Source organism: Salmo salar, chromosome ssa16 (genome assembly GCF_905237065.1).
Source record: "Salmo salar chromosome ssa16, Ssal_v3.1, whole genome shotgun sequence".
NCBI classification, from domain to species: domain Eukaryota; kingdom Metazoa; phylum Chordata; class Actinopteri; order Salmoniformes; family Salmonidae; genus Salmo; species Salmo salar.
This window is the reverse complement of record NC_059457.1, coordinates 65662509-65676777: the sequence shown is the minus strand read 5'-3', so window position 1 is coordinate 65676777 and position 14269 is coordinate 65662509. Positions and strand designations below refer to the sequence as shown.

The following is a 14269-nucleotide window of genomic DNA, read 5'->3' as shown; positions in this document are numbered from 1 at the left end:
TCGCAATTGTAAATGAGAACTTGTTCTCAACTTGCCTACCTGGTTAAATAAAGGTGAAATAAAAAAAATACAAAAATACCTTTTGTTTATTTAATGAAGGTCTGGACTTTCTACTACTAGGTTACAAATGATCACGGAACCAGAAACAAATATTGCACGCGCTGGTCAGCTAACAGTGTGTCAAAGAGAGACTGCAGCCCAGACGACCAGGATGAACTAATGAAACTACTGTACGTGTGTCAATTCACTGGGACACGCAACTGTCAAACCAGCAAAAGCATAATTCTTTGAGCTTGATTTGTGTGACAGCTTGAATCTCCTACTGGAATATTGATGGGGCTGTGTCTCCTGCTCAAAGTCAGTCTCCAGCGCAATCTTTATTCAGATAACGTTGCGCATGAGTGAATGTCGAAGCAAGACATTCTCACAGGAAGAAATAGCTTTTTTCCTGAGCCAAACGGTAGCCTCTTAAGATATCATGGCCTACTGGTTGATGGATTCTAACAGCAACAAAAACCGTGCAAGGATCTAGACGACAGGCATTATTATAATCAACAATGTCATGTTGAATATTTTCCCATATAAAAACAAGAATGGAACAAAAGAAACATCAACATTAGTGCACACGCATCTCTTTTACTATCTGTAACAGTTGAAAGCTCGAGGGAAAATGTCATTAAGAGTTCCCAGTACTTCAGCAAAATGAGGAAAACCAAAATGATTCAATTAACTTGTTCATTATTCTTCTACTAGAGTCAGATACAATACAACATGCTGTATGTAATAACCCTCATATAATAGGAGCATGATGTTTAGGATGGAATTAATGACACCAGAGGAGACTTGGACTGCGTCCTAAATGGCACCCTATTCCCAATTTAGCACACAGATTTTGACAAGGGTTTATAGGGCTCTGGTCAAACGTTGTGCACAATATAGGGAATAGGGTGTCATTTGGGACACATCATTGTACAAGGCTGAGGGGGCCTTGAGGGGGTGACGGAAGTCATTGAAGATTAGAGAACATTGCAAGGAAGGGATAAAACACACCAAAGTACTGTAATGTAACTGTATACTTTGTCCTCTGCTCTGAGTCCTCTGTAGTCATTACATCAACAATTCAAAGATGTGATAAAAATAGTACACAACGTTTATGAGAGCGGTAAATGGTGGAATTCATTTCTTTCTTCTGATTGATGAGTTTAAGTTGGGCCTAGTCCTCCCTTCTCCTCCTCTCAACTAACCTCTCCCTAACTCTCTCCACCCCTCCTCTGCTCTCCCTTTTCCTACTTCTCCTCCTCCTCTCCTCTCGGCATGTATCCTCTCATGCGAGGTCAGTATGGTGTGGTGGGTCTTATGGCCCTCTTCTCCCAAGAGCACCTCCTCCCAGCTGCCCACTGCACTGAGGCTAGGAAACACTGTCACCACCGATAAATCCACTATAACTGAGAATTTCAATAAGCATTTTTCTATGGCTGGCCATGCTTTCCACCTGGCTACTCCTACCCCGGTCAACAGCCCTGCACCCCCCACAGCAACTTACCCAAGCCTCCCCCATTTCTCCTTCACCCAAATCCAGATAGCTGATGTTCTGAAAGAGCTGCAAAATCTGGACCCATACAAATCAGCCAGGCTAGACAATCTGGACCCTCTCTTTCTAAAGTTATCTGCCGAAATTGTTGCACCCCCTGTTACTAGCCTGTTCAACCTCTCTTTCGTATCGTCTAAGATTCCCAAAGATTGGAAAGCTGCCGCGGTCATCCCCCTCTTCAAAGGGGGAGACACTCTAGACCCAAACTGCTACAGACCTATATCTATCCTACCCTGCCTTTCTAAGGTCTTCGAAAACCAAGTTAACCAACAGATTACCGACCATTTCGAATCCCACCGTACCTTCTCCGCTATGCAATCTGGTTTCAGAGCTGGTCATGGGTGCACCTCAGCCACGCTCAAGGTCCTAAACGATATCATAACCGCCATCGATAAGAGACAATACTGTGCAGCCGTATTCATCAACCTGGCCAAAGCTTTTGACTCTGTCAATCACCACATTCTTATCGGCAGACCCAACAACCTTGGTTTCTCAAATGACTGCCTCGCCTGGTTCACCAACTACTTCTCTGATAGAGTTCAGCGTGTCAAATCGGAGGGCCTGTTGTCCGGACCTCTGGCAGTCTCTATGGGGGTGCCACAGGGTTCAATTCTCGGGCCGACTCTCTTCTCTGTATACATCAATGAAGTCACTCTTGCTGCTGGTGATTCTCTGATACACCTCTACACAGACGACACCATTCTGTATACTTCTGGCCCTTCTTTGGACACTGTGCTAACTAACCTCCAGACAAGCTTCAATGCCATACAACTCTCCTTCCGTGGCCTCCAACTGCTCTTGAATGCAAGTAAAACTAAATGCATGCTCTTCAACCGATCGCTGCCCGCACCTGCCCACCCGTCCAGCATCACTACTCTGGACGGTTCTGACTTGTGGACAACTACAAATACCTAGGTGTCTGGAATATGTGGACAACTACAAATATCTAGGTGTCTGGTTAGACTGTAAACTCTCCTTCCAGACTCACATTAAGCGTCTCCAATCCAAAATGAAATCTAGAATCGGCTTCCTATTTCGCAACAAAGCATCCTTCACTCATGCTGCCAAACATACCCTCGTAAAACTGACCATCCTACCGATCCTCGACTTCGGCGGTGTCATTTACAAAATAGCCTCCAACACTCTACTCAACAAATTGGATGCAGTCTATCACAGTGCCATCCGTTTTGTCACCAAAGCCCCATATACTACCCACCATTGCAACCTGTACGCTCTCGTTGGCTGGCCCTCGCTTCATACTTGTCACCATCCCACTGGCTCCAGGTCATCTACAAGTCTTTGCTAGGTAAAGCTCCGCCTTATCTCAGCTCACTGGTCACCATAGCAGCACCCACCCGTAGCACGTGCTCCAGCAGGTATATTTCACTGGTCACCCCCATAGCCAATTCCTCCTTTGGCCGCCTTTCCTTCCAGTTCTCTGCTGCCAATGACTGGAACGAACTGCAAAAATCACTGAAGCTGGAGACTCATATCTCCCTCACTAACTTTAAGCACCAGCTGTCAGAGCAGCTCACAGATCACGGCACCTTTACATAGCCCATCTGTAAATAGCCCATCCAACTACGTCATCCCCATACTGTATTTATTTATTTATCTTGCTCCTTTGCACCCCAGTATCTCTACTTGCACATTCATCTTCTGCACATCTATCACTCCAGTGTTAAATTGCTATATTGTAATTACATCACCACCATGGCCTATTTATTGCCTTACCTCCCTTACCTTATTTGCACACAATGTATATAGACTTTTTCTACTGTATTATTGACTGTATGTTTGTTTATTCCATGTGTAACTCTGTGTTGTTGTATGTGTCGAACTGCTTTGCTTTAGCTTGGCCAGGTCGCAGTTGTAAATGAGAACTTGTTCTCAACCAGCCTACCTGGTTAAATAAAGGTGAAATAAAAAAAATAAAAAATAAAAATCTAATTGATCCTGCTGGGCATAAGGCAAGGTGCAATGATGTCAAGAATCTACCCTCAAATAGCAATAGGACTACCAAAACAATGCTATGGAAATTAGACTGAGGCAGACCCTGGGATTACCCCTCACGCAAATGACCTCCACAGAGTTGGGAAGTACCCCGATCTTACTCTCCTCTTCCCTTCCCTTCCCTTCCCTTCCCCCTCCCCTCTCCTCCCCTCCCCTACCACCAGCCCCCCGCTACTCTGCATGGTCACGTTCTGTACCGGTGAGACGGAGAGGCTAGGAAGAGCGCAGGAGAGGAGGGGGCAAGGGGGTCTCCCCCTTTCTGCTCACCAAGCAGGAGGGCCCACTATGACACACCCACACCACCACCATGAGCTCTGCATGCCAGCTTTAACAGCAAGCACAGGCTGATATCCCTCACAGCTCTCTGAGTACGCTATACTAACTGCACACGGACTATACTGTAGGCCCCTACAGCAATACATTTACTTGTACGTTACTGTGTTCTAGCCCAGTCAATGTGCTCTGGCTCTGTCCTCTTGTCTCTCTCTCTCTCTCTCTGTCCCTGTGGTATCCAGCACAACCCTTTAGTCTGAGGAGAAGATTGAGCCCTTTGGGAGTCCTCGAGCTACTCTGACTAAGCAAATTCCTCTCTGGGTGCTCTCCTCTTCTAGAAGGCAGATTAAAGCCCTTTTCCCCACGACCCTGTGGTTCTTTAAGACGGATTACTGAGGGTGGGTAGTGGCTTCTGATCCCGCCGTGGTCTGAAGTGGTACGACACCACGCTGACCAGGCTAATAGGCTCTCTATGGCTCTCTAGCTACTGTAGCTGGGAGAAAATAGTCTCCTTTGGCCTCAGAGTGCTGGGCTTTTGATGGAGAAGTGGAGAAAGGGGGTGGTAAGGCCAGGAAGGATAGGGGGAGGTAGGGGTGCAGGAGTCAGAAGTGAACAGCAGCCCTGTATTTTCTAGCTGGGAGAAAATAGCATCCTTTGGTCTCACACCACTGGGCTTCTGAGGAGAGGGGTGATGGGGGGGGCAGAGGAAGTGGGAGTTAGGGGTCTGAATGGGGGAGGTAGCCCTGGAAAGTAGAATGCTCAGAGTTCTGCAGAGGGAGGATAGGTGGGGGGGCATAGGGGGATTCAGTAGTTCAGGGGTCAGTAGTGGAGGGTAGCTCTGGGATAAGGGGGGGGGGGTGGGGGGTAAAGCGCCTGCCTCTGAGGATCTCTGGCGGGAGTCGGGACACCCCACGCCAGGGGCCAGACTAGAAGTGTCTGGGTATTCCCAGGCTTTTGTTCTTGTACGGCTCAGCCTCCCTCAGTACAGTCATGGGACACAGTCACAGCGGCAAAGTAGGCAGGAACACTCTCTTCTAATAAAGCTGATGTCTCGAGGTGTGATCTGACACACACACACTTGTAGACGTACACACTCAAGCAAGAATGCAGTACACACGGAAGTAAGGATGCTTGCACGCACAGACACTTTTCTCCCTTATATCCATGCTTACACAGATCACATGTCCAACAATAGCTGTCTTCAATGGAGGGCAAATCTCAAACATGAGCTCAAACATCATTGCAAGAATAATATTCCTAAAAGGAGACATGTCAGTCTCCAGTACTCCTGTGCATATGAGGTTGAGAGAGGAGGAATATGAGTGGTTACGAACCAGGAAGCCAGAGGAGTTGTCGAGGAGACAGCGGAAGCGACAGACGAAGTTCCTCTCCAGGAAGGAGGAGTTCTCCGGAGGCAGCTGATCGGGGTTATAGGTCACCAGGGATGAGCTGGGGACTGGCTTTCCATCTGAGGAATAGAAACAGGTCAAGGACCAAGTCAAATTACTATATTCAATGCCTACTTCATTTGTGGTCTATTAATATGTCTGTTGAACAGAGTTGAACAGGGTCCAGATGCTCCTACATTATGTTTGGTGAGTGTGTGTATGTGCATGTGTGTGTGCATGTGCGTGCACTTGTGTGTGTGTGGGTGTGTAGCTCCAGTCTGTCCAGTCCTCCCTCTTCTCCATTCCGTCCCTGTTCTAAAGTACCACGGTAACGCTACGGTAGCTAGCTCTAAACCCTGCCTAATTAAAACAGACGGCCGTGTGTGTTCTAACATTTACCCTGCAAGTCATGGAGTGCCTGATAAAGGTCACCTCCTTCTCTCCATCTTCTCTACTCTCTCTCCTCCTCTCTCTCTCTCTCTCTCTCTCCATGCTCTTTCTCTCCCCCTCTCATCTCCTTCCCTCTCTGTACAGAGCTCAGCTGGGTGAAATTGGGGTCAGCTGTTTTTAGGGAAAAGTTAACCCATTGGGTCTGAGTGACTTCAGGCTGACTCATTGCAGTTCTTCGTTTGATCATGTTTTCATGTTTTTTTTCTGCTAGTAGTGAACGTCAACCAGTGGTGTATGTAGGGGGAGTATCACTGTATGTGTCATTTTAAAGTTAAACAACGACTTCACATCGACTAACTACCATACTGAAACAAAGCATCTCCTTTTTATCTTTTGTTTTTTTCTGCTTGTAGTTCATCTCAGCCCCTTCCACAAGTTCAATTTCAGTATGGCATATATACTGTACGTATGCCATCTGTACATTTGCAACAAAGAATCAAACATACATCGCTAGCTAAACTCAGCAAAAAAAGAAACGCCCCTTTTTCAGGACCCTGTCTTTCAAAGATAATTCGTAAAAATCCAAATAACTTCACAGATCTTCATTGTAAAGGGTTTAAACACTGTTTCCCATGCTTGTTCAATGAACCACAAACAATTAATGAACATGCACCTGCGGAACGGTCATTAAGACACTAACAGCTTACAGACGGTAGGCAATTAAGGTCACAGTTATGAAAACTTAGGACACTCAAGAGGCCTTTCTACTGACTCTGAAAAACACCAAAAGAAAGATGCCCAGGGTCCCTGCTCATCAACGTGAACGTGCCTTAGGAATGCTGCAAGGAGGCATGAGGACTGCAGATGTGGCCAGGGCAATAAATTGCAATGTCCGTACTGTAAGACAGCGCTACAGGAAGACAGGACGGACAGCTGATCGTCCTCGCAGTGGCAGACCACGTGTAACAACACCTGTACAGGATCGGTACATCCAAACATCACACCTGCGGGACAGGTACAGGATGGCAACAACAACTGCCCGAGTTACACCAGGAACGCACAATCCCTCCATCAGTGCTCAGACTGTTCCCAATAGGCTGAGAGAGGCTGGACTGAGGGCTTGTAGGCCTGTTGTAAGGCAGGTCCTCACCAGACATCACCGGAAACAGCGCCGCCTATGGGCACAAACCCACTGTCGTTGGACCAGACAGGACTGGCAAAAAGTGTTCTTCACTGACGAGTTGCGGTTTTGTCTCACCAGAGGTGATGGTCGGATTGGAGTTTATCGTCGAAGTAATGAGCGTTACACTGAGGCCTGTACTCTGGAGCGGGATTGATTTGGAGGTGGAGGGTCCGTTATGGTCTGGGGCGGTGTGTCACAGCATCATTGGACTGAGCTTGTTGTCATTGCAGGCAATCTCAACGCTGTGCGTTACAGGGAAGACATCCTCCTCCCTCATGTGGTACCCTTCCTGCAGGCTCATCCTGACATGACCCTCCAGCATGACATGCCACCAGCCATACTGCTCGTTCTGTGCGTGATTTTCTTCAAGACAGGAATGTCAGTGTTCTGCCATGGCCAGCGAAGAGCCCGTATCTCAATCCCATTAAGCACGTCTGGGACTTGTTGGATCGGAGGGTGAGGGCTAGGGCCATTCCCCCCAGAAATGTCCAGGAACTTGCAGGTGCCTTGGTGGAAGACTGGGGTAACGTCTCACAGCAAGAACTGGAAAATCTGGTGCAGTCCATGAGGAGGAGTTGCACTGCAGTACCTAATGCAGCTGGTGGCCACACCAGATACTGACTGTTACTTTTGATTTTGACCTCCCCTTTGTTCAGGGACACGTTATTCAATTTCTGTTAGTCACATGTCTGTGGAACTTGTTCAGTTTATGTCTCAGTTGTTGAATCTTGTTATGTTCATACAAATATTTACACATGTTAAGTTTACTGAAAATAAAAGCAGTTGACAGTGAGAGGACGTTTCTTTTTTTGCTGAGTTTAGTAATGTGAAAGGCTCACAGTGGCTTTGGACAGATTTGTGAAAATGGGTCGGCCCGGGATAGACAGTGAGACACAGTGTAAGACTGACCTGGGGGTGACTCCACCTGCTGGGGCACGACCGGGGGGTTGAGAGCCCAGTGGAGGTTCCTCCTAAACTCCTGCTGGTCCTCAGTGTGGATCAGATCAAACACACTCTGGTGCATCACATCCGTCTGGAATAAGGGGAGAAAGAGAGAGGTCTTTAGAACGGTCACGCGCACCAGCACATAGAACTGGGAACTATTGTCTGACTTACTGAAAAATGATCTAGACACAACTGAATTCACTCCTGTAGAATCAGTAAGATGCGCGCGCGCGCGCACACACACACACACACACACACACACACACACACACACACACACACACACACACACACACACACACACACACACACACACACACACACACACACACACACACACACACACACACACACGACCCCTTGTTTTGTGGGCTTGCAGTGAGGAGGAAGGTTAGGGCATGAGCTGGACCACCTCAGAGAGTTGGTGACATGGACACAGAGAGTGGTGACATGGACACAGCACAGCCTGAGGTTCCGTGTCACACTAGCATCTCAGTGCTACTTCTCATTACCATACACACAGCTCCACAACAGGCAGCCACATCCAAAAGGATTTCAGTTAGCGCTGTAGATGTGAAGTGATGGTTGTTGAAATGAAACAAGGCCTGAGAGGTGTGGTTCACACTGTGGGAACATTTATTCTACAGCAGCTTGCAGTTACAGCAGTATGAACACCACAGGAGGTTGGTGGCACCATAACTGGGGAGGACGGGCTCGTGGTAATGGCTGGAGCGGAATTAAGGGAATGGTATCAAATACATTTGATGCCATTCCATTCGCTTCTTTCCAGCCATTATTATGAGCCGTCCTCCCCCCCAGCAGCCTCCACTGATGAACAGAGAGAAAGAAAGCGAGAGCTAGAGGGAGAGAGAGAGAAGGAAAGAGAGAGAGAATGAAAGAGAGAGAAGGAAAGAGCGAGAGAGAAGCAAAGAGAGAGGGAAGGAAAGAGAAAAAGAGGGAGCGAGAGAGAGAGAGAAGGAAAGGGAGAAAGAGAGAAGGCGAGAGAGAAGGAAAGAGAGAAGGAAAGGTGGAGAGAGAGAGAAGGAGAGAAGGAGAGAGAAGGAAAAAGAGAAAGAGGGAGGGAAAGGGAGAAGGAAAGAGAGAGAGAGAGAGAGAGAGAGAGAGAGAGAGAGAGAGAGAGAGAGAGGAGCGCTTTAGGGGGTGTTATTAATTGCTAATACAGCTTAACCCAACTGTGTACGCAAGCATGGATGTTATCAAAAACTGATCCAACCTGAATAAATAAGGCTATTAGAGTGGTTAATCAGCTGCTGGGGGTTAAATCAATTAAACAAACATAGGACAGACAGTATGCATGCTTATAGAGGGCTGTGATTAAATATGCTATAGATCAGCTCTTATTAACTGATTAACCTGCGTTTGACCTCTGGACGGGGTTATCAAACTCTTATCCAGTGGAAATCCTGACTCAAGCAAGCTAAAGCGCTTAGCACGGCTGGGTACCAGAGGGCATTGAGGGCGAGACTAGGGAATGGAGGGGGCCGGAGATGAGGCAAAAGGGCAGGAAAGGACACAAGGTGGCGTTGGGTGAAGTTTGGAACTGTACAGTAGCATATTTATTTTCACCCTCATTCTGGCTGTAACTGTTGGGTCAAAGAAGGGGCAGGATGCAGTAGAGTGTATTACAGGGCTCTCCCAACCCTGTTCCTGGAGAGCTACCCTCCTGTAGGTTTTCACTCCCACCCCAGTCGTAACTAACCTAATTCAGCTTATCAAACAGCTAATTATTAGAATCAGGTGCGCTAGATTTGGTTTGGCACAAAAACCTGTAGAACTATAGTTTGGGGTCTGTGTCCCAGCACTCCCTGGGTCGTTCCATAGTAAATAGAATGAGGGCAGAGTCATGCAAAGTCTTCCAGACTCCCTCTGTGGCATGCTGTGGCTCTGTAGGCAGGCCCAATCCTCCTCTCTCTGCTGTGTGTGTGTGTGTGTGTGTGTGTGTGTGTGTGTGTGTGTGTGTGTGTGTGTGTGTGTGTGTGTGTGTGTGTGTGTGTGTGTGTGTGTGCGTGTGTGCGTGCGTGCACGCTCGTTTGAGCAGCAGAGTGTGTGTGTGTATGATGTATGGCGTGTGTGGTGCGTGTGCCAGTGGGTTTGAGTGGCTACGAGCCCTGTGATCAGCAGCAGAGACTTACTTGGTGGAATCCCAGGTAATCCTGAATGGTGTGAGAGGAGTAGAATATGATCCCCTCTGCAGTGATGACCAGGACAAAACCATTAAGGGCCTGAGGAGGGAGAACAAGTCACGACAGACAGGAAGTTAGGGAATGTCCCTCACTGCGTACTGTTATCAAAGACGTTTAATGAGTGCAATTATTTTGGCTGGACAAAGAGGATATAGAGGAGATTGACGCAAATGAATAACAGCTTTTGAATGATTGTGTTTGGTATCCATCACGAGAAGACACTGACAACTCATATTATAGTGATACATTTGTGCCATTTGGTGTGTTTTGTATTTGACTGCCAACACCAAGCATGTATAAAACAGCAGGACAGACTACAGCATGCAGACAGACAGACAGATTCCTGAGGACAGGAGGTCCTATCAAACCTGGTCTATTCTGACAGACACAACTGAGAGAGGGGGAAACGGAAGGTGGGAAACAGAGGGGGGAAACAGAGGGCAACAAAAAGAGAAACTGCAAACGGGGGCATGATACCACTTCAGGCTGTGGAGGAGAGGGGGAGGAGAGGAGCAGTGGAGGAGAGGAGAGGAGGAGAGGAGAGGCACGAGGCCCCACACTGAGGACGTGTCACATGAACACAAAGACAGGCTGGAGATGGGGAGGAGGGGAGGAAGAGGGGGAGGAGGTGAGAGAGAGAAAGGGAGGAGGCGAGGGTGTAGGTCACAGAACCACACAGACTGTCTCACACTTTGCTATTCCATCTCCCCCACAATGCTCAGGGGCAAAGGAGTCGTTCCGTCGCTCTGTTCGCTCTAGGTGTGTATGCGTGCGTGGGTACACGTTCCTTAAACCAACCGATGGCACTACAGGGCAGCTGTCCTGACACTCACATCCTCGAATACCCCATCATATTCATTACCAACATGTCAGCAACGAGAACCCCATTACACAATCTACAGTGGATGGAAACTATAGCCTCATAGCCTACCATACACGGTCATTATCTTCCTTTTTCCACGGATGGCACCCAGAGAAACATAACCCAGATAATATCAGGTTGGATGAACCCATCCCTTTTGCAAGTAAATAGCTATATGACTAAAATTGTACCTGGCAGACCCAATATCCTATTCCCCCAGTTAGCGCTGTGTAGCGTACTACTTAGCTTTTGTCTGGGTAAGCTATAATGAACTCAAGGGCCACAAACTGCTTGTCCTGGCCTGCCTTTATTTCTGTCTTTAAACCTGAAGGCTCCTAGACCGGTCTGAAACCCTGACATCCATGGGATCCTGAGGAGCCTCGCAGCTGCCGGCTCATACAGTGTCACGACTTCCGCCGAAGTCGGTCCCTCTCCTTGTTCGGGCGGCGTTCGGCGGTCGACGTCACCGGCCTTCTAGCCATCGCCGGTCCACTTTTCATTTTCCATTTGTTTTGTCTTTGTCTTACACACCTGGTTTTAATCCCCCAATTACCTGTTCATTATTTAACCCTCTGTTCCCCCATGTTTGTTTGTGAGTGATTGTTTCTATGAAGGTAGGTCCGTTATTGTGGGCTCTGTTTTTGTATTGCATTTATTATATGTTGAGTAAAATACGGTTATTTACTCTTATCTGCTGTCCTGCGTCTGACTCCTATACATCAGCTACACACATACAGTTTCTTCTTTATTATGCAGGCCTACGCTCTCTCAAAAAATACCCAGAAAGCTCCCACCACCACTGTCGCCCCAGGCCATCTGTAAGTCCTTCCGTCTCTCCTCAGCAGCCCCATCCTCCACTTTCTAGTTCTATCTCTGTGGCCTGACGCCCCCACACCGTACACAAACACTCAGAAAGCAGAGCGGTGTTCAGGCTCTCTGTATAAATATTTAGATTCATCTGTCTAGCTCAAGAACACACAGCCCCCTCCCTGGGGGGAGGAGGGGGGGGGACTTGGGCAGTCACCAAAAATCTTGATCAAAAATGTATTTTTCATATTTCATGGAGCTGTGGACATCATGCACTTGTCCAGGATGAAAGAACGCTGCCTGCTGTAGTTATAGCGTCCGTTGGCAGACAGAACAAAACACAGAGTGGCAAGGGGATGTGAGAGGCGCACTGAGAATGGAGAGAGAGAAAAGATCACGAGAGAGGAAGGATGGAGGGAGATTGAAAGAGAGAGGGATACGACAAAGAGAGAGACGGAGTGAGAGATTGAGAGAAAAAAAACAGGACAAGAGAACGGGGAATGGATAGAGGGAAAGAGGCTGGTTGAAAGATCAGAGAGGGAGAGAACAAGCCTGTTCCAGTCTGCAACATGACACAGCTAGTTGTTTGTTTTCCCAGCCTGTATGCTATCTGGTCTGGATGTATGCCCCCTGACAGAGTGACAGCAAACACTGGCACAGACTGGCAGGCCAAACACTGGCACAGACTGGCAGGCCAAACACTGGAACAGGCTGGCAGGCCAAACACTGGAACAGTATGGCAGGCCAAACACTGGAACGGACTGGCAGGGCAAACACTGGAACGGACTGGCAGGCCAAACACTGGAACAGTATGGCAGGCCAAACACTGGAACAGTATGGCAGGCCAAACACTGGCACGGACTGACAGGGCAAACACTGGAACAGTATGGCAGGCCAAACACTGGCACAGACTGGCAGGCCAAACACTGGAACAGACTGGCAGGCCAAACACTGGAACAGTATGGCAGGCCAAACACTGGCACGGACTGGCAGGCCAAACACTGGAACAGTATGGCAGGCCAAACACTGGAACAGTATGGCAGGCCAAACACTGGCACGGACTGGCAGGCCAAACACTGGCACGGACTGGCAGGCCAAACACTGGCACGGACTGGCAGGCCAAACACTGGCACAGAAGACTGGCAGGCCAAACACTGGAACAGTATAGCAGGCCAAACACCGGCACAGGCTGGCTGGGCAAACACTGGCACAGAAGACTGGCAGGCCAAACACCGGCACAGTATGGCTGGGCAAACACCGGCACAGTATGGCAGGGCAAACACTGGCACAGTATGGCAGGGCAAACACTGGCACAGTATGGCAGGGCAAACACTGGAACAGTATGGCAGGGCAAACACTGGAACAGTATGGCAGGGCAAACACTGGAACAGTATGGCAGGCCAAACACTGGAACAGTATGGCAGGCCAAACACTGGAACAGTATGGCAGGGCAAACACTGGCACGGACTGGCAGGCCAAACACTGGAACAGTATGGCAGGCCAAACACTGGCACGGACTGGCAGGCCAAACACTGGCACGGACTGGCAGGCCAAACACTGGCACGGACTGGCAGGCCAAACACTGGCACGGACTGGCAGGCCAAACACTGGAACAGTATAGCAGGCCAAACACCGGCACAGGCTGGCTGGGCAAACACTGGCACAGAAGACTGGCAGGCCAAACACCGGCACAGTATGGCTGGGCAAACACTGGCACAGTATGGCAGGGCAAACACTGGAACAGTATGGCAGGGCAAACACTGGAACAGTATGGCAGGCCAAACACTGGAACAGTATGACAGGCCAAACACTGGAACAGTATGGCAGGGCAAACACTGGAACAGTATGGCAGGCCAAACACTGGAACAGTATGGGAACAGTATGGCAGGCCAAACACTGGAACAGTATAGCAGGCCAAACACTGGAACAGTATGGCAGGGCAAACACTGGAACAGTATGGCAGGCCAAACACTGGAACAGTATGGCAGGGCAAACACTGGAACAGTATGGCAGGCCAAACACTGGAACAGTATGGCAGGGCAAACACTGGAACAGTATGGCAGGCCAAACACTGGAACAGTATGGCAGGGCAAACACTGGAACAGTATGGCAGGGCAAACACTGGAACAGTATGGCAGGGCAAACACTGGAACAGTATGGCAGGGCAAACACTGGAACAGTATGGCAGGCCAAACACTGGAACAGTATGGCAGGGCAAACACTGGAACAGTATGGCAGGGCAAACACTGGAACAGTATGGCAGGGCAAACACTGGAACAGTATGGCAGGGCAAACACTGGAACAGTATGGCAGGGCACAGAGAAAACACAAGGGTGCATTCCTTTTTTGTACAATCAGTTGTTGTATTTTTTGGTATGTACTGATATTGTACTGATATTGTACTGATATTGATTCTACCATGCCTTTAGTGAACTTCAAATGCTTATGGAATTATATTTCGTTCCACTGAAAAAGTAACCTGAATGACATGGACTAAAAAAAGGTCAAGTACATTAGGCTATATGGAGAATATCAAATAACACCTTTCTGCTCTCATTTTACCCCCCCTTTTCAATAATGGATGTCCTCACAGTCACTCTATAATTCATGGCC

At 48.4% G+C, this 14269-nt stretch overlaps 1 protein-coding gene across 1 annotated transcript in view; it reads right to left on the bottom strand.

Annotated features, from left to right (window-relative positions):
• Positions 1–14269, bottom strand: part of ahr1 (aryl hydrocarbon receptor 1 alpha) — a gene marked incomplete at its 5' end in the record, with an annotated part of 94160 nt that overhangs the window by 33887 nt on the left and 46004 nt on the right. Inside the window, 3 exon segments of the mRNA NM_001123686.1 lie at positions 5212–5345; positions 7748–7871; positions 9937–10026. Of these exon segments, the coding sequence (NP_001117158.1) occupies positions 5212–5345; positions 7748–7871; positions 9937–10026 (348 nt within the window).